This window comes from Lonchura striata, chromosome 15 (genome assembly GCF_046129695.1).
Source record: "Lonchura striata isolate bLonStr1 chromosome 15, bLonStr1.mat, whole genome shotgun sequence".
NCBI classification, from domain to species: domain Eukaryota; kingdom Metazoa; phylum Chordata; class Aves; order Passeriformes; family Estrildidae; genus Lonchura; species Lonchura striata.
Window position 1 is genome coordinate 681,994 of NC_134617.1, and position 24,641 is coordinate 706,634.

General features: G+C 57.8%; 1 protein-coding gene across 3 annotated transcripts in view; it reads right to left on the reverse strand.

Annotated features, from left to right (window-relative positions):
- Positions 1-9,591: 9,591 nt before the first annotated feature.
- Positions 9,592-24,641, reverse strand: part of KCTD16 (potassium channel tetramerization domain containing 16) — a 40,130-nt gene continuing 25,080 nt past the window's right edge. For all 3 annotated transcript variants that reach the window (XM_077786637.1, XM_021541289.3, XM_021541288.3), the window contains exon 3: positions 9,592-10,521. In XM_077786637.1, the coding sequence (XP_077642763.1) occupies positions 10,070-10,521 (452 nt within the window). In that variant the 3' untranslated portion in view covers positions 9,592-10,069. The remainder of the gene's footprint in view (positions 10,522-24,641) is intronic.

The window sequence follows — 24,641 nt, forward strand, 5'->3', positions numbered from 1 at the left end:
CCTCTCAGGATTATTCATAGAGAGACACAGAGGGAAGAAAGAGAAAACAATTTCTATTTCTGCTTCTTGTTTTCCCATGTGGAATGTGTTTGGAGAATTGTCTACCTGGGGTGATGCTTGGTTGGATTCTGGTGAGGATTGTTTGAGCCTGGTGGCCAATCCAACCCACCTGGGGCTGGGCTCAGAGAGGGGCACGAGCTGTGAGTCAGATATGGGAGTTAGAAAAAGTAACGATATAGTTTTAGTATCTCCTTTAAATAGAATATTAATGTATTATGGTATATTTGCAATAAAGAAACCATTCAGCCTCTGAGCTGAGGCAGACATCAGCATTATTCCTGCATTTACACACAGCAGTGTCCCTTTGGCTGCCCCGGGGCACTTTGCTGGCACACAGAGGGGACAAGGGGACATTGTCCCTGGGCACTGCTCCCCAGCACAGCCAGCACTGCCCAGACCTTCCTGTGCTTCAGTTCCCCACCACGTGCATTTATCTGGAACAGCAAAATCAGCGGGCCCATTAAAGCAGATTATGCACTAATAATTATGCAAATATTCCTTCAGTGAAACTATAAAAAATCTCATGAAGGTTTAGCACATGGCTATTATGGGAGAGGAATATGTGACAAATGAAAATGAAGATCGTCATTAACTTTAAGGAGTTCAGGGAATTTTTTGCCATAATTTAAATCCATGATTTGGGACAGCTTTGCGGGTTTAACCCGGAGGAGATTGCTCATAATAGTGATAAAATCCAGCTGCAGGTGCCACAGAGACAGGAGAGTGCTCAGAGCTGAGGGGTCTATCCCAACAGAAATTCAAAAAAAGCAATTTTTCATTAAGCTTGGGCCCAGTGATGTCAGAAACCTAAAGAGCAAGCCCAGCAGGGCTCCAGGGCTGCTCCCAGGGCTCACGGGGAGGCAGGGAGTGTCTCATGGTCAGCAGGAGGGGCCAGCTGTAATGGTTCTAATGAATAATTATCCATATTTTATATGATTAAATTTTGTTATTCTATTTCATATTAATAATTATGCACATAGATAAAGATTTTCTAGATGATGATATAGATACAGATCTAGATATAGAGATATAGAGATATATATATATATATACATATAGATAGATACAGACTTGTTCTCTTGGCCTGATGATGAAAATAAAATCTTACAGCTCCATGAGTAGAGCCATTGATTTTAGCACTGGGAATAGCACTGAACTCCCATTCCCAGCACATTATGTTAAAATTGCACATATTACATGCCTTTATTGGATTTTTTTTTTTAAATAAGGTAACTTAATAGCAACTTCAATAGCAGAGGCAAGCCCACAGAGAAAGCAGAACTCACATTTTGGCTCCCAGGTGTCCAGCTGGGCCAGAGCAGGATGGAGCCAGGGCGGATGCCTGGGAGTGATGGGAGAGGGGAGCTCTGGATTCCTCCTGGAGCTCTGGATTCCTCCTGGAGCTCTGGGTTCCTCCCAGAGCTCTGGATTCCTCCTGGAGGTCCAAGGGCATGGCTGGTGCCACCAGCACACACGGGCAGCCCATGTCCTGGCACTGTCCTGGCATTGTCCTGGCATTGTAAATGCAGGTGAACCCAGTGGGCAGAAATGCTGGTGTCTGACTCCAGCTCAGAAGGCGGAATGATTTCTTTATTATAACTGTACTATAATACATTATTATACTATTTAAAGGAGATACTCAAATTACAAACCTACTTTTCTAACTCCCATATCTAACTAACTCAGAACTTGTGCCCCTCTCTGAGCCCAGCCCCAGGTGGGTTGGATTGGCCACCAGGCTCAAACAATCCTCACCAGAATCCAACCAAGCATCACCCCAGGTAGACAATTCTCCAAACACATTCCACATAGGAAAAACAAGGAGCAGAAACAGAAATTGTTTTCTCTTTCTTCCCTCTGTGTCGCTATGAAAAATCCTGAGAGAGAGAAGAATGTGCCCAGCCCTGCCCAGCCCATCCCTGCCCATCACATCCCTGCCCATCCCTGCCCATCCCTGCCCATCCCAGCCCATCCCAGCCCCATCTCCCAGGGGGACCCCCCGATTTCGGGGCTGGGGCCGGCTCTGGGATGTGGGAGCAGGAGCAGGGATGGCCCTGGCTCGCTCTGCTGCACAGCTCAGCCAGCCCAGAGTGCTGGCACTGCCCGCAGCTGGCAGCTGCTGCAAGCCCTTCCCAGGCAGCACAGGGCCTGAAATGCCAAGCAGAGTCTGTCCAGATTCCTCCGGGGCCACTCACAGGGCACAGACATCACTGCCCCCTTCAGTCACCACTGAGTCCCAAAATCAGGAATCTTTTCCTCTGGTAAAAACCAAACAAAATCTGCTAAAGGGTTTGGATGTGGCAGCCTGGTGTGGCACGGGCACACCTGCCCAGGAATTTGGTAAGAGGAGGTGGCTTTGGTCCCTCCTGGCTGCTGCTTGCTGGCATCCCTGGGACAAAATAACCCAAAGAGATGAGCCTTGTTTTCTCCTCCCATAAAGTGGGCATAATAATAAAAACACATCTGGAAAGATGCAAAATTTATGCCACAGAGAGGATGTTTGTAGTATTAATGGTTTTAGTGATTTTTTTTTTAATGAGTCTCTGATGAACCCATTTTTCTCAAGCTTTTATTTTTTTGGAGGCAGCTCATTAAGATGCAGTTTAATTGCTGCAAGTTTTGCTTTTCTTGCTGTGCTTTACAAATCCTAACCGTTTTGGGATTATTTTGGAGCCATTAGTGATGTTTGTGTCACCCCAGCCCTGGTGGGTGCCAGTGCCACACCCAGAGCTGGGGCAGCGTGCGGCACACCCGGGATGGTGACAAAGCTCAGGGCTCCTCTTCCCACAGAGCTCAGGGCACGTTTTGTCCTTCCTCCCCTCCATTTCCATTTCCATTTCCATTCCCATTTCCATTTACATTCCCATTTCCACTTCCATTTACATTCCCATTTCCATTTCCATTTCCATTTCCATTTCCATTTCCACTTCCATTTCCATTTACATTTACATTCCCATTTCCATTTCCATTTCCATTTCCACTTCCATTTCCATTTCCATTTACATTCCCATTTCCATTTCCACTTCCATTTCCATTTCCATTTCCATTTCCATTTCCATTTCCACTTCCATTCCCATTTCCATTTCCACTTCCATTTCCATTTCCATTTCCATTTCCATTTACATTCCCATTTCCACTTCCATTTACATTCCCATTTCCATTTCCATTTCCATTTCCATTCCCATTTCCTTGCTGTGTGCTTGGGAGGAGGATCCCAGCGAGCCAGGGCCAGTCTCTATAGATGCCCAAGAGTCACACAGACCACGCCAAATGCCGGCTTTGTCTTTGGCCAATTTTTATTTATCAATAAAACAATACTACAAAACATGGGAAACATCTGCATCAAGTACAGACTCGCAGACACCGCGCCAGTTTTTAACCTGCTGTATTTACAGAGTTCTCCCTCCGGAGCCCCTCTGGAGCGGGGCCGGGAGGGACCCGGGGCTCGGGGCTGTCCTGTGCCCCGAGCCAGCCCCAGCCCCAAACCCTGCAGCAGTTTGCCCCCAGCCCTGCTCGGCACAGGGGGTGGCTGGAGGATGCTCTGCGCCCCAGCCTCGCCCTCCTGCCCGAGGGATCCTCCTGTGCTCGGGCTTGGGCACGGCAGGAGTTCAGTCCCACCCTGGCAAGCCCAGCGTGACCTGCAGGGTCACCCCTGACCCCTCACCCCTGTGGCCTGCAGGGTCACCCCAACTCTGTGACCTGCAGGGTCACCCCTGAACTCTCACCCCTGTGACCTGCAGAGTCACCCCTCACCCCCCACCCTGTGACCCCAGGTTCCCCCTCCCCACCTGCTCAGGAGCAGAGGGTGGCACAGCAGAGGGACCGAGCGCAGCCTCCCCGGCCACAGCTCGTCCCAGGTGTGGGGCGCTGGGGCAGCTCAGCCTTTGGGGTTTGGGTTGTCCCTGGGAGGGGCCCCTCTCCTTGGACAAGTTCTGGGTTTGTCTCTTGCTCCCAGCCGCTCGCCCTTGTGGCAGCAGTGGGCAGAGAGCAGGGCCAGCACTGCCCACCCTGCTCCCAGCCAGAAATACACTTGTGGGGACATAGATAGATAGATAGATAGATATTCCTATATATAAGCTCTCTTAATGATACAGTTGTAAGGCAGATTTAAATCATTTTCTGGTATCACCTGGTACCAAAGGGAATCTCCTTTCCGTGCACATCACCCCGTGCTGCGTGGGGGAGGTGATTACATCCCCAGTAATTATTGTGCAGGTGCTCTACCCCAGCACCCACTGCTCTCTCACATCTGCCCTGACGTGCAAAGCAGACGAGGCAGTGCCCAGAGGTGCTCAGATAACCAAAATGCTCTTCCTGCTCGGAGTGCCAGCGGGCAGGCAGGGAGCTGAGCCCTGGCCGGGAGAGGGGCTGCCAGCAGCCAGGGCCAGAGCAGCCCGTGCCCCCTCCCGGGCACCCGGCTGGCTGCAGAGCGGGACGAGCCCAGCCGGGCAGGGAGCAGGGTCAGGAGGGGGCAGCAGGCTGAGCCCCGCTCTGCCCAGGAGCAGAAGGGTCCCCCTGCTCCCCCTGCGCTGTCCCAGCCCCTGGGCTCCAGCCAGGGCACGGGCAGAAGCTGCCCCAGAGCTGGCAGGGCACCTGGGGCACAGGGCAGGGCCGCCTGCAGGGCTGTGCCAGGACGGAATCTTGGCATCTCCCGGCTGCCAGCACCGGGCTGGTGCCACAGGGAGCTCAGGGAGCATCCCTGTGGAACATCCCCTCCCCACGGGGACACGGCTCCCACAGCTCCCACGAGAGCAGCACCGCAGCACCCGCAGCCAGCCCGGGCAGCACCACGCCGGGAGATGCTCAGAGCAGAGCTCGGAGCTGCTCCAGGAAGGGCAGTGCAGGGGGTTCCTCCCGAGCACAGCCAAGCACTGCAGAGAAAAACAATAACAACCAACCCAGAAATGACTGGGGAGAGCCCCACCGCCCTGGGGGGAGGATAACAGCCAGCCAGCTGGAGGGAAGGGGTTCCACGAGCCAGGGCTAAACCCCTGTGAGCAGAAAGCCTGGATGGATCCATGGATGCGCTTCTGGGAGTGTGTGTGACCACTGAGGGCTGCCAACGCCTGGGATCTGGCCTGTGCCCTCCCTGTGCACCCACTGCGAGCTGCAGTGGCCAACAGCAGCTCCAGTGCAGAGCACCCACTGTGAACTGGGCTGGCACACACCAGTGCAGAGCACTCACTGTGAACTGGGCTGGCACACACCAGTGCAGAGCACTCACTGTGAACTGGGCTGGCACACACCAGTGCAGAGCACTCACTGTGAACTGGGCTGGCACACATCAGTGCAGAGCACTCAGAGCTGAACTGGGCTGGCACACACCAGTGCAGATCACTCACTGTGAACTGGGCTGGCACACACCAGAACAGAGCACCCACTGTGAGCTGCACTGGCACACAGCAGTGCAGATCACCCACTGTGAGCTGCACTGGCACACAGCAGCTGCCTGCAGCTGGCTCCAGCACACCCAGCAGGGCTGAGCTCCCCCGTGCAGGGTCCCCCTGCCCTGCCCTGCCCTGCCCAGCCCCAGCCCCAGCTCAGTGCCAGCTCTGCTCCTGCAGCGATGCCAGAGCAGGGGCAGCAGCAGCACCTTCCCTTCCACCTGCCAGCCTCTGAAAATGGTATTTTCAGCTCTTGTGGCACGGCCACCCAGCGGGGGCCCCACCTCCCTGCTCAGGCACAGCTGTGACTTCGTTTCTCCCAGATCTCGCTCTTTCCTGGTGCTCTTTGCACCAGGGAAATACAGCAGGCTAAAAGCTACAGGGTTTTTTCACATACCACAGCAGAAACAGTCACCGAGTTATATTTGTCAGAGTCACAGTAGTTTATGCATATTTGCTATTCACAGACTGCAGAATATTGCCAATAACCTCACTGGTGGGACTGACAACACGGATACATGCATTCAGGTGAGACCATTAGCAAGGATGTCTATACTGTATTAAGCACATTCATTTTTTTAAACACCTTCCAGTAAAATCGATTCCTTTAAATTTGTAGTTAAAACTTTTTTTTTTTTTCCACAATTACGCACAAAAGAACCTGTAAACAGTTTGACATTACACTTATGTACAGGTGAACCACGTTGGAAAGTCGAGAGGTAATTCAGTGGGTGCCACTTAATCTACATCAATGTGCAACAGACTGACTCGGCCTCGGCGGAGTCATTGGTGCTGAATGAGGTCCGAAAACGTAAGGAAAGCAGGGCCCTGGCAATGCCAGGGGCACCACAGCCCCTCTGCAGCCGTGGCTGGGAATATTGCACTGGCACAGCCCCACGGCCGGGCAGCCGGGGGCACCTCGCGGGGACGTCCCCCCCATCAGCAGCAGCACCCCCGGGCCAGCGGGGCCCTGCCACCCTCCTGCTTCACCTCGGTGCTTTTCTCTGTGGAACTCCAACTCCTGTCTGCTTCAGCATTGCTATAGTTCAAAATCTGCAATATCCTACTTATAAACGGATTTTTTAGCCAAGTGACATCAATGCCAAGAAAAATAAAGAATGTCTTTTAATAATATAAATAATTTAAAAGTGCTTTTTCTTTTTTTCTTTTCTTTTTTTTTTTTTTTTTTTGTTCTTTTACTATTAATCTACAAAACCCCGCTGGGGCATAAACTATCCATAAGACTGGACAATTATTTTGTACCATGATACACATGGGGCCTTGTGCATAAAGTCCTCTGAAATCAAGCCCGTACTGGCAGTGCTGGGGGGCTTGGGGAGGGCAGGGGCTGGGAAGTTCTCCAGCCTTGCCGGGGTCGGGAGGGCAGGGGAGGACACGGTGAGGGACTCGGTACGTGGTGGCCACTGCCAGGAAACCCCAAGCCTGTCTTCTCCTGCAGCCCACAGCGTGCAAGTGAAATGAATAGATGGGCTCAGCAACCCAACCCCAGAGCCCTGGGAGCCTCTGTGCCCTGTGTGCAGGGGGACAGCAAAGCCTTTGGTGCCCAGGCTCTGTGGAAATGTTTCCAGCGTGTCCCCCGAGCCCTGCCTGCTCCCAGGGGTGCCCGAGCCCCTGGAACCCGGGGTTCTGCTGCTGCAGCCGAGCCCCAGCCCGCCGCAGGCTGGGCGAGGTTTCAGCTTCCTTGCGACAGAACTCGCTCCTTGCTACTGGTGGAAAGAAGCTCAAAGCCCAGTTTTGTGCCAGCTACTTTAGAGAGAATAAAGTGCTGCAGGAGTGGGGTTGAATTTTGGCTTGCTGCAGAACCTGTCCTGGGAGACACAGAGGCTCTCTCAGTGAAACCAAGCCGAACTGGAGCAGAGGATGTTTTACAGCCCGAGCCCCGTCTCTGCCAGGCAATCTCTGCTCCAGTTTCCTCTCTGCACCCCTGCCAGGCACCCCAGCCCTGCCCAGGGGGTGCCCAAAGGCTCAGGGCTGCTCTGGGTGGGGCAGAGAGCAGCAAGCGAGGAGGGAAGGAGGGCAGCTCTGGGCAGCTCTGGGGGTGCTGGGCAGAGCTGCTGACCCCTCCAGGGCTGTCAGAGCCCCCAGCGCTGCCCGGGACCCCTGTGTGCCACCTCCAGCCCCCCAGTCCCTCTGAGCAGCACAAAACCTGCCAGCACAGCCCCAGCTGCCAAACCTTCATAAAGCAGCTGGGCATGGGCTCAGCCAGGGCAGCAGAGCCCCAGAGGCAGAGAGGGCCCCACGGCTGGCACTGCCCCACCGCTGGCACTGCCCTGCCTGGCACTGCCCCACCGCTGGCACTGCCCTGCCCTGCCCAGCCCAGGCTGCCTTTCCCTGCAGGCTGGGCCTGCCTGGGATTTCTGTTATTTCTGTAGCACTGGAGGGCAAGAACCATTTCATCTCAAACTGGAGACACGAAGGCCACATAAATCAAACCCACTTGGGCACATTTCATTTGGTCCAATTTTCCCCCAGTGATTAATCATGGAGCAGGCCCGTGTCCCTGGAACACACTCACACACACACACAGGCAGACAGACACACAGACAGACAGACACACTCACACACACTCTCACACTCACTCACACCCCCAACGCCTGCTCCTCCACCCTGCACCCGTCTGCTCCCCAGCTCCTGCTTGGTGCCAGAGCAGGGGGCAGGGTCCCGGGGGGACAAGGTGCAGGACACGTCGGCTAGGGAGAGAAAAATGCTATAAACTAACCACGGAATAACTAAGCAGGGCCAAATCTGTGGAGCTTGCACAAAACGCTGATTTCCGTGGGAAGATCTGAGCCTGTGAGCTGAGGGTGGCACAAGAATTCCAGAGGGGGGGAATGTCCCGAGCCCCTGCTGGCCCTGGCACAGTCCCAGCAGTGCCCAGCCTCTCCAGGGAGCGTTTCCCAGCAGAGCCTCTCCTGCGGCACCCACAGCTCCGGCGGGGCGGCACGGCTGCTCCTCCAGCCCCAGCACCCAGGGGTGCCCCGGGCTCCCAGCCCACCCTGCAGGTGTGTGGCTGGGAGGGTTCCCTCCCTGCAGCCAGCTCTGCCCACCGACCCCTCAGGACAGGTACTGCTTCCCTTCTCACCGACCCCAGACAGCACTGGGGGCTCCTGGGGACCCCCGGGCACCCCCGGCCAGCCGGGGCGATGGAGCCCTGCACACCGAGGCTGCTCTGGGAGCTGTGCAGGCAGGGCAGCAGCTCCACTGCAGCGGCTGCACTGCAGGAGGGGAGCCCTGGACCCTGCAGGACCCTCACTGAGCCGGAGCCCGAGCGTGCGAGTGCCAGCACTGGCACTGCCCACTTTCATTGTCATATATATATATATATATATATATATATATATATATATATATATGTATGTATATATATAAATATATAAATAAAATCTTCTTCATGTGCCTTTGGAAAATGAATGATCGATCCCAAATCCTCCAGCTCCCAGCTCTGGCCTCCCCAGCCGGGGCTCTGCAGCGTTCTGTCCCTCCCAGTGCCCAGCACCCCGAGCCCCTGGCCAGCCCGGGGCGTCCCCACGCCAGTGCCCAGCCCCAGCCCCTCTCTGGCCAGTCTGTACCCCCTCCCCTGGCCCGACCTGGGGCTCGGGGCAGTGCAGGAGCAGCCCAGGGCTGCTTTGGTGCAGTGCCAGCACGGCACTGGCACAGCTGGCACCCGCAGGCCAGCCGAGGGAGCTCCTCGGGGCTGGGTTTTTGGGTTTGCTCCTGGCACAGCCCCCCTCCTCCTGCAGCGACGCTCAGAGCCCCCAGCTGGGCCATTTCTAGGCCATCCCCTGCATCCCCACACGGCCTGGAGCCACCCTGGTGGCTTTCCAGCACTCCTTTAACAGCCAAGAGCCCCAGGGAACACGGGAGGGACAGGAGCACCCCAAACAACGGGATACCTGCTGGGTGGCACACACCCAGGGACTGCTGATGGTGACACACACCCAGGGACTGCCCCTGGTCTCTACTGGGACACAATTCCCGTGCCCTAGGCAGGGGGAGCAGAGAGAGACAGGGAGATGGATTTCTACGGTTCAGCCCTCAAAGGCCTGGAGAAAAAAAACGGGACATCCACAGACTAAAAAAATGCTCTTTTCTGAGAAAGTGCAGTTATAAGGAGAGAGCCAGAAAATCTTTAAGCAATATATATTGATATATATATACATATATATATATACACAGAGATATATATACACACATATATATATGCACATATATAAATACACATGCTTAAACTGCCGGGGCAGGGCTGGGGCTCTGTGCTGTGCTGCTCCCTCCAGCCGCTCGCGGAGGGCACGGAGCCCTCGCCAGCCCGCCCTGCCCGCTCCGGGGCCACACCAGCGTCCCTCGGGGTGGGCCTGGCCGTGCCCTTAAGGTTTTCAGCTTGTGTAAGACTCTGAGTTTACAAACAAGAGCGTTTGTCATTGTGCTTCCGGGACTGCAAAAATATCGTCCCCCTACGACTAGAAAGGTTAAGGTGAAATAGGCAAATCGGGCAGTACTAGAGATGGGTTTTGGTTCTGGCGACCTAACGAATAGTTCTTACTGGGGATTCCTTTCGTGTCATCGGGCTCTGAGGGAACGGGTCGTGCGGCCTGCCCGCCCGCGGCCTAGAGGTGGTACTTCCGCAGCAGTTCGGATTGCCAGGGGTGCTTCCTCTCGGGAAAGCGGTCTGGGATTTTGATTTTGAGGAAATCCTGGATGCATTTTTCCAGCTCCTCCTCAATGGAGAGCTTCTCCTTCACGGCCTTTTTCTTGCCGGAGTTGGACTCGCGGGAGCCGGAGGTGAGAGTCCGGAGCAGGTCGCTCTTCCTGCGGATCTCGGCCTGCTGCAGCAGCTGCAGCGGGCCCTTCTTGGCCGGCCGGTCCAGGGTCTGGATGTGGGGCTGGCGTGTGACGGGCCCGCAGATGACGGTCTCCTGCGGGGAGCTGGCCTCGGACTGGCTGTCGCAGCTCGACGTGGACAGCTCGTTGCAGGACGTGCCGCTCTCGCCCTCCTTGTCGCCCTTGCCGTTCTTGCAGCAGCAGTCGCAGTGGGACGAGGACCAGCGGGAGGGCTCGCCTGCAGGGGACAGAGAGCCCGGCGTTACGGCGGCTCGGAGCCCCGCACGGCCCGGGACAGGCTGCCCGGCACCCCAGGGCCAGCAGGGCAGCCCGGCCACGGGAACCCGCGGGGACCTGCCCGGACCCCGGCACAGAGCGACAGCAAAGCTCCCCCAGAGCCGGGAGCCGCAGATCCCCACAGCCCTGCAGCTCCACAGCCACCCGTGCCTGTGCTGCTCAGCATCCAGCGGGGCTGAAACCCTGCAGGGATCCCTGGGGAGCATCCTCGGGGAGTGTCCAAAAGGGCTGAGACCCTGCAGGGATCCTCGGAGATCCTCTGGCAGTGTCCAGCTGGGCTGAGACCCTGCAGGGATCCCCGGGGAGCATCCTCGGGGAGTGTCCAATGGGACTGAAACCCTGCAGGGATCCTCAGGGAGTGTCCAGCTGGGCTGAGACCCTGCAGGGATCCTCAGAGATCCTCTGGCAGTGTCCATCTGGGCTGAAACCCTGCAGGGATCCTCAGAGATCCTCTGGCAGTGTCCATCTGGGCTGAAACCCTGCAGGGATCCTCGGAGATCCTCAGGGAGTGTCCAACGGGGCTGAAACCTCTGCAGGGATCCCCGGGGAGCATCCTCAGAGATTCTCGGGAGTGTCCAACAGGACTGAAACCTCTGCAGGGATCCCCGGGGAGGATCCTCAGAGATCCTCCGGGAGTGTCCGACTGAGCAACCACGGCCGGAGCCCCCTGTTCTCCGGACACCCCACCCATCTCCAGGCACCCCAGGCTCCTGCACACACGCCACCCGTCCCCGGACGCCGTTTCTTCCCCGGGCTCCACGGCAGAGCCAGCTGGGGCAGCCAGCGCTGCCAGCCTCCGTCCTGGCGGGCATCACCCCCCAACATCCCCCTGCTCCCCACAGCCCAGTCCTGCCTCCCTCGGAGCCGCCTGCCCGCCCAGGGGCCGGGGCACACCCAGAGCAGCCCCGGGCACACCGGGTGCTCCATTTGGGCCAGGGACGGCTCCCGGCGCTGCGGCGCTGCTCTCCAGCTGGAGCCCTGCCCAGCCGCAGCAGTCCGTGACCAGGGGACAGCTGGCACCGGGAGCAGCGGCTCCGTGACCAGGGGACAGCTGGCACCGGGAGCAGCGGCTCCGTGCCCGGCCAGCGCGGCCAGCGCGGGCACCGGGAGCGTCCATCCTCCCGGACAGCCCCGGGGCGGAGGCACCCCCGGCTTTGCAGCCCGGCTCGGACCGGGACAGGGAGCCACAGCCTGAACCCAGGGCCACAGCCGGGCCGGAGGGTCCCTCACAGCGGGACGGGGCTGGGGGAGCCGCAGGGAACGGGGGCGGTGCGGCTGGAGCTGCGGCTGAGCCCGGGGCTGGCGGCGGGGACACGCGGGGACAGCGTGTCACAGCCACACCAGAGCTCCTGTGGGGCCAGCTGGGGAATTTTCCTCGCACCACGGCCTGAGGTCACTTTTTGCCGCTCTGCCTCCCTGCAGACCCCCACTGGAAAATGGGGGGAAAGGAAGAAAAAGAGAAGCAGACGCTGGTGCCATGCAGAGCCTGGAAGGGGCTGCGGGCACTGGAGCCCGGCTGGCACTGCCCTGCTCCCCCGTGCCTCCATCCTTACCCAGCCAGAACACAGCGACACAATTTACAGGAACAGGCGGAAGCCAGAAGTCAGGAAGCCTCCCCATCTCCTCCCTCCTCTCCCTTGTCAATGCTGAAGGAGTCTCTCAGTCTGGGAGCTGCAGGGCTGCTCCGATGTACAGACTCACTTCAAAGCTGCCCTGTGCCTTGTCTGAGCAGTCAATAGCGGCTAAACTGCAATTCTGTGTCCGTTTCTAGGCTTGGACAAAGGCATTATGAACGGAGCCCTGTAGAACCCTGACCCTCGTGCTCTGAGAGCACTTCCAGAGCTGTGGGGGCAGCTGGTGCCCACATCCCACAGAGCGGCACAGCGCCGAAACCGAGGGCTTTGTTCCAGCCCAGGAGCAGAGCTCCGACTGTGCCTGGGCACCCAAACCCTGCACCCGGCCCCAAACCCCGCTGCAGGGCCCAGGGCACTGCTGGCATCGTGAGAGCAGCTCTGCAAACCTGCACACGGTGCTCAGGCCACCGACACCTTCTCCAGCTGGGCTCGAAGGCTGTCACACGCTCCCAGGGTGGTTTGGACTGGAGGGGATGTTCGTGTCACTGCAGTGCCCCTGCCAGGGCCCGGGACACCTCCCACGGGCACGGACAGCTCCCACGGGCACGGACAGCTCCCACGGGCCCAGGTTTCTCCAGGCTGGCTGTGAACGCTGCCAGGCTGGGGCAGGAGCATCTTCCCGGGATATGGGGCAGGAGCAGGGCTGGAGCCGAGGGGGCAGAGGGACCCACCAGCTGCCGTCAGGCGCAGCTACAGCAGAGACTTCATTAGCACCGAACAAGGCTTTTGTAAGCCAATTAAGACCTATTAGATGCTAATTTCACTTAATGAATATTCACCAACAATGGGCACACCGCGGGTAAACCAGGAGCAGAAGGGACTTTGCCCCGATAAAACAGTTTGGTTGGAACCCTGGGGCCAACCTCAGTGCCACGGGTGGAGCTGGGCTGGGCATCGAGAGCCACTGCTCCCCACGGGAACGGGGCTGGGGACATCGGGAGCCACTGCTCCCCACGGGAACGGGGCTGGGGGCAGCGGGAGCCTCTGCTCCCCACGGGAACGGGGCTGGGGGCAGCGGGAGCCTCTGCTCCCCACGGGAACGGGGCTGGGGGCATCGAGAGCCACTGCTCCCCACGGGAACTGGGGTGTGCCAGGGCCAGCTCCAGACCGGGCTGGGCACGGCTGCAGTGGCACACACCTGCCCGGGCTGGGCACAGTGGCACACACCTGCCCGGCTGCTCTCCTCGGAGCCTCGGGGTGCCAGCCAGCACCGGAGGGATGCAAGCTCCATCTCTGTGCCCTCAGCGCTGGGGAGGCGCCTGCAGCAGCAGCAGCAGCAGCAGCAGCAGCAGCAGCAGCAGCAGCAGCAGCAGCAGCCCGGGCTGGGCGAGGAGGGGCTGAGCCCGAGCCCGGCGCCACCACGGCAGCAAAGGAGCATCGGCTGACTTAACCACAGCACGCGGTAATTAATGTCTAAATGCTTTGAGATTCTTAGATAAAAGCGGCTAATTAATTCTGGCCTGGCTTTCCTGCTTTCCTCCCTGATCTCAGCATATTTCTCTCCCAGTGCCCTAATTATAATAATTATTATTAGAAGCTTCTGAAGCAACAGCAATGCCTCTGATGTATAATTGACACACAAGCCAGCAGCCACCCAGTTTTCCCCTTCTCCTCTCCCTCCTTCCCAGCAAGCAGGCTGCAGGGAGGGACCGGGAAATCCCGGAGCGGGAGGACAGATGCTGTGAGAAAACCGGGGAGGAGCGAGGAGCCGCGATGGAAACCACGAGTGACAGAGCCAGTGAAGAGTTTCCATGGTGAGAGGTGGCCCAGGGAGCCTCCCCCAGCTCGGACACCGCTGGCCAGGGTTTGAACTGGGAGATGCTGGGGCTGGGACGAGCAGCAGCACAGACAGTCCTGGGGCACGGGCAGGGCCCCCTCCCATCCCTCCCCATCCCTCCCCATCCCTCCCCATCCCTCCCCATCCCTCCCCATCCTCTGCCCCCCAGCTGGCAGTGCCACCCCGGCGGCAGCGGGGCTGCAGAAACCCTCGGAGGGCTCTGAGAGTGCCCCAAGGCCCCGTGCCCACAAATACAATGTTGGCACATTTCAGAACAAATGTTATGAGTTTCCATTTTCTAGGAAACCTCAACATTTTCATTTTTACCCCTGTTTAATTGGGACTGAAAGTCGCAGCCCTGGGAGGGCACTCACTGGGCTGGGGACTGAGCTCTCCCACAGCTCTGCCCCCCCAGGCTCCTTCTCACAGCAATGCTCCTGTTATTCAGCTTCTGCCGCTGGCACAGCCCTTTGCCCTGAGCTCTGCGGCAGGCTGGGATGGGGTCCCCAGGCAACAGCCCACACACACCTGGTGCCCGTTTTGGGGGCAGACAGGGATATTTTCTGTACCCAGATGCCCATTTACCTCCACGTGTGTGGCTGTAGCCACCTCCCAGCCTGTGATCACCACTTGAGCAGTTTTCCTGGAACAGGCAGACCCGTGCCTGTTCCAGCCCCCTTAGGGAGCTCACACAATTTTTACCCTTCTGGGGGCAGCTGGGGACACCTGGACGCTGCCATCTGATTTGAATCCGATTGAAATTTAAATTAAAATTTAAAATTTCTAGTTCAAAGTGTTTTACATTTGAATATTCTGAACTTGCCGACCCAGTACGAGCCCCAGAATTGCTCCCTGGTCTGTCTTGTTCGTGCACGGTGATTTTCAGCCAGTCCCCAGCAGCACCCAAATTCCGTCAGGAGCCTCCCAGCGCAGCACTCTGTCACTTCCCCAGCACTCCTGCAATCCTCCCCGAAACACTTGGTGCTGGAAGTGAACTTCTGTAAGAGTACCAAATCTGTTTGAAAATAGAAATAAGTTCCCCAAATGGTGAAGAAAAAGAGACCTGGTGTTAAAACACCAGAAGGCATATTAAATGAGCCAAAATATTTATATAGGGATCCTCTCAAAGTAACATGTGCTGAAGTTAAAACTGGGAGAGGAGGGAGCAGCCTGGGTGTGAGCAGCGGGACGGGGAGGCACAGGGAGCAGCTGCTGCTGGAGTTGGAGCTGCTGGAGCTGGAGCCGCCCGGCTCCAGACAGCTCCTCCCGTGGCACTCACCCTCCCCTGGCACTCACCCTCCCCTGGCACTCACCTTCCTGTGGCACTCACCCTCCCCTGGCACTCACCCTCCCCTGGCACTCACCCTCCCCTGGCACTCACCTTCCTGTGGCACTCACCCTCCCCTGGCACTCACCCTCCCCTGGCACTCACCTTCCTGTGGCACTCACCCTCCCCTGGCACTCACCCTCCTGTGGCATTTTCACCCTCCTGGGCTGTGCAGGGAACTCTCTGGGCTCTGCTGGTGCTGAGCTGGCCATACCTGCACGGCCAAGCCTTCCCTGCCAGCCCTGTACCCCAAATCCAGCTGTGAGCCCTGCAGCCCCAGGCTGTGCCCCCAAATCCAGCTGTGAGCCCTGCAGCCCCAGGCTGTACCGCCAAATCCAGCTGGGAGCCCCCAGGGTGCTCCCCTTTCCAGGACTGTGAACAGAAACCACATTTGGCCACCAGGACTGAGGCACTGCTGTGCATTTTCTCCTGGGAAAATGCTGTTGGCATGAAAACCTGGCACTTCAGCTTTCCTCTGCCCACAGCATTTGCTCTTTCTGCTCTGCCAAGCAGCTCCAGCTCGGGTAAGTCTGGAGCACAGAGCTCTCCCAGCTGCCACTGTTTGCATCCTCCCTCCTCCAGTTCAGCCTTGCCTCCTCAGTGTAAGGCTTTTGGGAGGATTTTTGATTCCTCGGTGCCATGTTAACCCAGTACCTTGCACAGCCTTTCCTTTTGCTCTCTGTTACCTTCAGTTCACGCTCAAGACCCGGGCAGTGGGGTTTGATGGAAGGGAAGCAGGATGGGCCAAGGGTTTCCCCATCCTCGGGGTGAGCCTGGCGTGCCCTGGGCAGGCTGAGCTGCAGGGGCACCCACAGAGCCTCTGCTGAGGCACAGAGCCGCCGGCACGGCAGGGATGGAGCGAGCTCTGGTTGGCAGAGACCCAACCCTGCACGCACGGAGCACGGGCACAGCCTCGTCAGCCTGAGCAACCAGAGCTCCCCGCTGCTGCCCAGTGCTGGCATTGCTCCGGAGCTTTGAGGGCAGCGCCAGCCCAGGGACACCTCCGGGGGTGGCACCCACAGCAGTACCTGGCTATTCCACACCTGGATGGACCCCCCAGTTCCCATTAAATGTCCCGTTTGGGACACCTGCCTTAATTAGCAAAGCCAGGGCGTTTATTGCTCCTGCTTCTCCAAGAGCTGCGTGAGAAACTGCTGACAGATGGTTGTGGTAATGTGGGAGCCAGAATTCTTGGATTTTTGGAAATTAGAGCTCATGAACTCAAAAATGCTCTGGAGATCTGAAGCTATCATGTCAGCCTATGTTGTTCCAATTAATTGCAATCAATGGCTAATTGAGAGCTATTTTAAGGCTTGTCATTACTCTGAACATAATGGAGAATAAATTGCGAGTTCCCCTTTACCCCCCAGCACAAGTGAGATCAGTGCAGAGCAATCTCAGGGAGCGGAGTGAGGAAGAGGAGCAGGAAGGAGCTGCTGATTTCCTGCTGCCCCTGGCAGGGCAAGGGCAGAGCAGCTCTGGGTGCCCAGGGCAGGGTGGGGGCTCAGAGGGGTCCGGGCAGCTCCTGGGGCTGCGCCTCCCCCGCTGGCCAGGCACAGCTCTGAGGTCTCTGTTTCACTGCCACCACTGCCACCCTGGTACCAGCTGGGCAGGCTGGTCCCCCCTGGCACCGAGGGGAACGCCAGGCTGGGTGAAAACCAGCCCCTGAGTGAGCAGTTCCTGCTCAGAGCAGCCAGGGAGGCAGCGCTGCATCCAGCTGTGCTTCTGCTGCCCTTTCACGGCCTTGTCTTCTGGACCCAGCTGCAACAAGCCCGGCTCTCCTTTTGCAGGGCCCACGCTTCGCTTTTTTCTCCTGATGGTGGAATGTCGTACCCTGTTCCCTCTCCTTTCCCTCCTGGCTCTCACCACACTGTACACAGGAGGGATGGGCACACAGGGATGGGCACACAGGAGGGATGGGCACACAGGGATGGGCACACAGGGTCCCTGGCTGTGGGTCTCTGGGGCAGGGCACGGGCAGAGCTGCCAGAGGAGGGGAGGGATGCTCCGGGCTGAGCTCTGCGCCGGGGCTGGCACTGCTCTGGGACTATCAGATATCCCTTCCCACCGGGGCACAGGCTCGGCTTTTATGAGCCATTTAAGACACCCTCTCTGGAAGTTTTCTTATTTTTTCCCTGTCTGAACCTCATAAACTGGGTTTCTGCTCCACAGAGATAAATTTGATTTATGTGAGAAACATTCCCAGGCACAGTGGGCTTTGCCTTAAACCTCGTATCTCGCTGTTCTGCGGTGCTGTGGCTTAGCTTGGTTTATTTTCTATCCTCTAAGTGGCGAATTGAACTTTCAGAAATGAATGGTCTGGTTTATCTGATTTAGCATCTTGAGCAAGGCACTTTTGCATCAAATGAACGCAGGCGGTGGGGACCCTCCAGGCACTGCTTCATCCCAGACGTCCCCAGCAGCGCTGCCAGGAGCAATTCGGTGACCAGGGCTGGCAACGCCGAACGCTCTGGGTCAGGAGCTTTTCCCTCCGAGGAGCTTCCAGGGCATGAGGAGGGGCTGAGCGGGGCCGGGCAGCAGGACGGGCCCGCAGCCCCCGGAGCAGCGGCTCCTGCTCCTGCATTCCAGGGAAATGAGGGGTGCTGAGGTTCGGGAATCACGGCATTCCAGGGAAATGAGGGGTGCTGAGGTTCGGGAATCACGGCATTCCCGGGAAATGCGGGATGCTGAGATTCGGGAATCCCGGCATTCCCGGGAAATGAGGGGTGCTGACACTTCACATGGGAATCCCGGCATTCCTGGGAAATGCGGGATGCCGACACTTCACGGCACTCCAGGAAATGCTGACATTTCCAGGTGGAAGCGCAGCACAGTGCCCGTGGCCAGAGCGATGCTCTGGGACACCCTGAGCAGATAAATCCCGTCCCGGGGGTGAGGGGGGCGGCACCGAGGGGATGTGGGGTCCAACCCTGCAGCAGTGCCAGCCTGGCACCCGACACCAGCAGCTGCTGCACATCCCCTGGGGAGGGTTTGCTACCAGCTCCTGAGAGACTTCTCCCTGCTGAGACCAAGGATAATTTAATTTTTTTTTTTTTATTGGATAGGTTTGGGGAAAATAAACTAAACTGATTTGGGTTAACTAATCTGCAGCTCTGCCCTGCAGTTACAGAAGAAAATATTCTTTTTTCCTGCCAAATCTAAAAAATAATTTGATATTTTCTTCATTATTTTTAGAGGAGGATGCAAGAAGTCCAGGAAGATAGTGGAGGTTCCTATCAAACCTCTCCATAGAGCACAGAGAATCTGAAGGACTGTGAGTGCAGTGGCTCTGTGTGTCTGCCCGCACTGCCGGGGGCACCACAGGTTCCTCACGGTGATGGCAAAGGAGGGGCTTCCCCCTGCAAGGTGGAAACATCAAATAGGGAAAAATCGGGCTAAAATTGGACTCTGACCCAGAGAAATGCTGAAAATGTCAGTGATCTCTCAGCGATGCACAGACGTGGTCCTAACCCCCCTGGAAAGGATGTGAGCGTTGTGCTGCCCGGAGAGGCTCCCTGGAGCAGCCCAGGGCTGCGGCTCTGGGCTCAGGGTGGAGCCCCCAGCAGCCGGGCAAGCAGCAGAGCCCAGCGAGCCTTGGGCACCCCTGCCCGAGCCCTCGGTCCGGCCTGGGGCAGCAGAGCTCAGCTGCTCCAAGCACACGCAGAGCTGGAGAATTCCCTCTGCCCCTTCCCTCTGCACCCCTGGGCCCTTTGCCACCAAATCAGCTACAGAAACAAAGGCATTTGGGGAAGGAGCTTGTTGAGGAATGTTGGGGAATGCTGAGGAATGCTGAGGAATGCTGAGGAATGAGGCAGCTCCGTGGCACAGGGAAACAGAACCCAGGCAGGTCCTGCCACCCCAGGCAGGCTGAGCCCAGCAGGGCAAGGGGCTTTCTCTGCTGGGCAAGGGTGGGAACCCCAGCAGCCCATGGCTGGCCTCAGCTCTCCCCAGGTCACCCCAGCCGTAAGGAAGTGGCCTCGAGCTCGATTTTGGGAGTCATTTCTGGATGCTGGCGCAGGGAGCAGCAGCTCAGGTCGCACCTATTGCTTTATTTCAGCTTTATCTGGTGGAAGCCAAACGCTGCAGCCCAGCTCCCTTGCTGAGGAAAGACAAATGATGCTGTAAATGCATGCCTGACCTGCTGGTCAAGAGGCTCCTTGTCGTGTTTTATGGGCATTATTTATTGACCGGCTGGGAGGTCTGAATCTGGTGCTTGGAGCTCTCAGAACAAGCCTGGAGCTCCAGGGGGAACACGTTGGGCCACAGGAGCCCTGGGGCTGCAGGGTCTGAGCCCAGCCCAGCATCCCTGCCCAGGATGGGGAACCCCGGGGCTGCAGGGTCTGAGCCCAGCCCAGCATCCCTGCCCAGGATGGGGAACCCCGGGGCTGCAGGGTCTGAGCCCAGCCCAGCATCCCTGCCTGGCCACAGGCACGGCCCAGCCAGCAGAGAACCCGTGTGTGAGCACAGGAGTGGGGTGCATGAACAGAGCAAAGGCCCAAACTACAATTAGAGGAGTGAAAATGTTCCAGCTTCAGCTCAACACCTGAGTGAGTGAGAAAAGCTCCTGCTCACACCATGCTCAGCTTGCTGAGGGCACGGTGATGCTGCCTGGCCCTGTGGCTTGTGGCATTCCCCAGGGCATGGTGACGCTGCCTGTCCCTGTGGCATTCCCCAGGGCATGGTGATGCTGCCTGTCCCTGTGGTTTGGCACTTCCCCAGCTGCTGCCAGGCAGCTGAACCCAGCAGGGTCCCCCCCTGCTCCAGAAGAGCCGAATCCATCCCCCTGCTCCCCGCTCTGCCCTGCAGAGCCCAGCAGGAGCCCTGGCCTGGCGTGGGCCCTGCCCGTGCCCAGGCTGGCACAGAGGGGTCGGGCTGGGGCTAGGGCTGCCCCGGGGGGCTGTGGCTGTGAGGAGGGGCTGGCAGCACCTTTATGCCAGCAGGAAGCCCCTTTTGCACCCTTGGGCTCCGGGGCTCGGGGGACCATGGATGCTGCTGGATCTATCCACTCACGGGGGCTCGATATTGCATTTCACTCTCCAGTTCAGCCTACTACTTTCAAAGAATGGAGCAAACTCTCACTCAATGGGGGAGATTAATCTGTAACACAAAATATTTAATTAATGCGGTGAAATTTCATTTCATGGGTGCTTGCGCTTGTGCTGTGATAAGCAGTAGCTGGAGATCCGGGATTCACCGAGGACAAAGGAATCGCTCTCTGCACGGCACTCAAGCACAGCAGATACCCGAGGAGTATTTTGGCATGGCTGTAATGTTTGCTGTATTAGTCCTGTACATGAATAATTTACAGCTGAAGGTCTGTCTCGCTGCCATCACCAAATCAAAAGCCATTTGCTCTAGTTATGATATCACAGTGACAGCTCGGCTCCGGCAGCTTCCACCCTGCCAGCTGATGGATTTCACTCCCTTTAAGAGATTCCTCTTACGTATTAACCAACACCAAAATGAAAGCAGCATCAGCAGTGCCTGGGGCAGCTTGGCTGGGGCTCGGTGACTCTTTGGTGGGCAGCAGATGAGCTGAGCTGAGCCCTTGTCACCGGCACAGCAGCCCTGGGCTCTGTCCTGCCAGCTCGGAGGCTGGCACCGGGCTCACCCCGAGGTGGGCAGGGGGTGCCAGGGCCTGGGGCAGGGCAGGGGACCCCGGCAGACCATGGGGTAGGGGGTTCCAGGGGCAGGGCAGGGGGCTGGGGCAGGGCAGGGGGTGCCAGGGGCAGGGCAGGGGGTGCCAGGACCCTGCCAGCCCAGGGGCTGCCCCACCTCTTCATGTGCTGCCCCCGCCACACTCCCGCTTCCCACAGGGAGTTTGTTCTGGGGAAAGCACCAGAGATCCCAAGGCAGCACAGCCAGAGCCTCATTTACACATGAAGCATTTTTATATCTCTCTTGCTGCATACAAGGGCCATAAAGCAAGCAGCAAAGTGATTTACTCGTGTTTCAAGGCCCCTTTACAGAGACAAAGTGATTTATGGGGCCCCTGTGCACATGACCAAGAGGCCCTTAATATTTAACAGCTGTAAAAATCTTGCACGAGGCTCTGCGCTGCCCAGGCCTCCAAACAGATTAAGGTAACTTTGCATACACCATGCCTGGTCAAATATTAATCACTGAATAATTTATCCTGCGAATTTATTTTGTTTTAAATCATTCCGCAGATAAATTTGCCCGCTCCGGTGCAAATACATATTTATGATATGGTTATTGCTCTAATGTATGTTTTCTGGTATCCTCCTTTCAGGATATCCATAATAAAAGCCAAATCCATCCCTAGGAAAGGAAGGGCGGGGAGCCCAGCAGGAGTTGTGCACGCAGGGCTGCACTGGGCTGGAGCCGCTGCCTGCAGCAGGGAGCCCTGGAAATGAGCACTGGGAGCACTGGGAGAACTGGGAACACTGGCAGCACTGGGAGCACTGGGAGCACTGGGAGAACTGGGGGCACTGGGAGAACTGGGAGCCCTGGGAACACTGGGAGCACTGGGAGCACTGGGAGCACTGGGAGAGCACTGGGAGCACTGGGGGCACTGGGAGAACTGGAAGCCCCAGGAGCACTGGGAGCCCTGGGAACACTGGGAGCACTGGGACCACTGGGAGCACTGGCAGCACTGGGAGCACTGGGAGCACTGGGAGCACTGGGAACACTGGGAGCACTGGGAGGCCCATCCAGCTGCTCCTGCCCTGCTGGCTCTGCCATCCCCCTGAGCTCGGGAGCAGCAGGCCAAGAACGTTGTGTGTTTTGCTGTGCTGGGGGATTTGGGTTGGCAGGGATGGATGGAGGAGGGACGGGAGAAGCCATGCTGTGGTGGATGGGTTCATTTCTCTGCCAAAAGGAAACTTTTTTGGGGACCCAATAGCAGCCATGGCACAGACGGAGAGTTTTCCTCCGGCAGCCTGGGGAAAGGCAAATGAGACAGAGATTGCTCACGGTGACTTTGTTCTTTTCCTCTGAAAACTTTTCCAAACCAAACCTCTGGATATAACCAGGCCAAGGGGTGATCTATTCCCCTCCCCTCAAGCAAAGCTCCTTCTCTGCAGTGCCACAAATGCCCGTGTTGGTTTTTGGGGAGGTCACCAGGACAATCCCCGAGTCATTCTCCCGAGACTCCTCGAGCAGATGCCAGCCCTGCCCCACTGAGGGTGGTTCGAGCTGGTTTCAGCTCTGTGGCACACGGGGCACAGAATGCCAGCGCCACTGAGCTGGAAAAGCCGTCCCAGCCCACCGAGCCCACCGTGCCCATCCCCACCCTGTGCCCAGCCCAGAGCCCCGAGTGCCACCTGCAGCCCCTGCTGGGGCAGCCAGGGATGGGCACTCCACCGGAGCTGGGTCCCAGCGAGCCCCCGGGGCTCTGGGAGCTGTGCCCGAGGAGGTGAGGCACTCACCGGCCGCAGGTGGGTCTCGGAACGGGAACTGCTTTAGCCTGAGCCTGGCCGGGAGCCGGGGTGCTGCAGCTCCTGCAGGACATCCTGCCTTCCCCTGGGCCATTCCCTGCTTCCCCCATCCCTTCATCCCTTCTCCCCTCCAGAGCTCCTTTCCCCTGGGCTGCTCTGCCAGCGGGGCAGCAGGAGCTGGGAGTTTTCCCTGCAGGCAGGAGCAAGCAGCCCTGCAGGAGGAGCAGGGGCAGAAAAGGCACGAAGGGAACTATTGCATTTTTAAAATAGGGGAACATTTCTGTGGGGAAATAGAAATTGTTTTCAGGCTTGAAATGTCTATTTTTTCTTTTTCTTTTTTTTTTCTTTTTTTTTTTTTTTTTTTTTTTTGGCCAAGGCTGCCCGTGTTAAAATTGATGGATAGTCTTATCTGTGCACAATCTCCTGGCTGTGCTGGGAAAACAGCCCGGTGCCCATCGCCGAGCTCAGAGGGAGGGCTGCCCGTGCCTGGCATCCAGTCTGTGCTGCTGCAAGGGGGGACTCGGGGCACCTGCATTTCTCTGGGCTCCCAGAGAGATTTTTATCCTAAGTGAGAAGAAGCCAGGCAGACACTGAGGCCACCAGTGACTTGATAGGAGCAGCCCCTCACCACCGGCCGGAGGCACCTCCCTGTGCCCAGCCCCAGCCCTTGCCTTGGCACACAGGGCCAGGGGCTGTGGGCAGGACCCCCACAGCCCTGGGGGCTCCTCGTGCCCTCAGCACAGCCGGGGAGGCCGGGACAGAGGTGCCCAGTGCCCAGAGCCCTCCGGGTGCCAGGGCTGCTCCCTGCAGTGCCAGCCACGGCCGCTGGCACCCCAAAAACTCTGGGTGTGCCACCAAAAGCACAGCAGAACAGCCAGGAGCAGTTACTCAATGGCTTTGATCTGTGCTCTGCTGAGAGCCATGGAGCATAATTATATTCTTGCTTTAAAAAGAGGCAAGGAGAAAAAAAGGCTTTATTTTGATGTTTTAGTGTTTGCTTCCCAGAAATATGTGCTTAAAGGGAACTATGGTAATTTATCTTTCCAATTCCTGCTTTCTACAGCCGAAAAAAGCAGGACTAGCTCCTGTACATTTGCATTTCATTTTTAGCTCAAGCGCCTCGACGAGGATTCAGCCAAACAAATCAGCACCGTTTGCAGCAGAGCAGCTCAAGGAAATAAAACCCCCGGGGACGCTGACAAAAACAGGCATCAAACTCGGATCTGCTCCTCCACGGGGAAAGGAGCCCAGCCCTCGGAGCAGGTTCAGAGTTTGCTGAACTTCCCTCAGCTCTGCAGTTCTGCCAGGCCCCCAGGCCAGGCAGGGCTGGCAGGGGCTGCAGCCCCCTGCCCACCGCCCCTGGCAGGGCTGGCAGGGGCTGCAGCCCCCTGCCCACCGCCCCAGGCAGGGCTGGCAGGGGCTGCAGCCCCCTGCCCACCGCCCCAGGCAGGGCTGGCAGGGGCTGCAGCCCCCTCCCCACCGCCCCTGGCAGGGCTGGCAGGGGCTGCAGCCCCCTCCCCACCGCCCCTGGCAGGGCTGGCAGGGGCTGCAGCCCCCTGCCCACCGCCCCTGGCAGGGCTGGCAGGGGCTGCAGCCCCCTGCCCACCGCCCCTGCCCCGGTGCCAGCCTCAGGCTGTGCCCAGCAGCCCGGGAGCCGCCCTGCCCACCCTGCTGGCTGCCAGTGCCTGCCAGCAAGGAGGAGCCGTGGGCTCCAAGGCAACTCACTCGTGACTCAAAAAACTGCGTGGGGCGGTGGGGGCGGCTTCAGTTCACACCGATGCCGTGACAGTAAAAGAAAAACTAAACTTTGGCTCCTTTAGCAAATCATACAGCTGGGGACCAGCACCCAAAACCAAATAGAATAAAAAATTATGTTCTTGATGGAGGCTGACGGAGAATGAAGAGATGCCAGAAAACACAGGA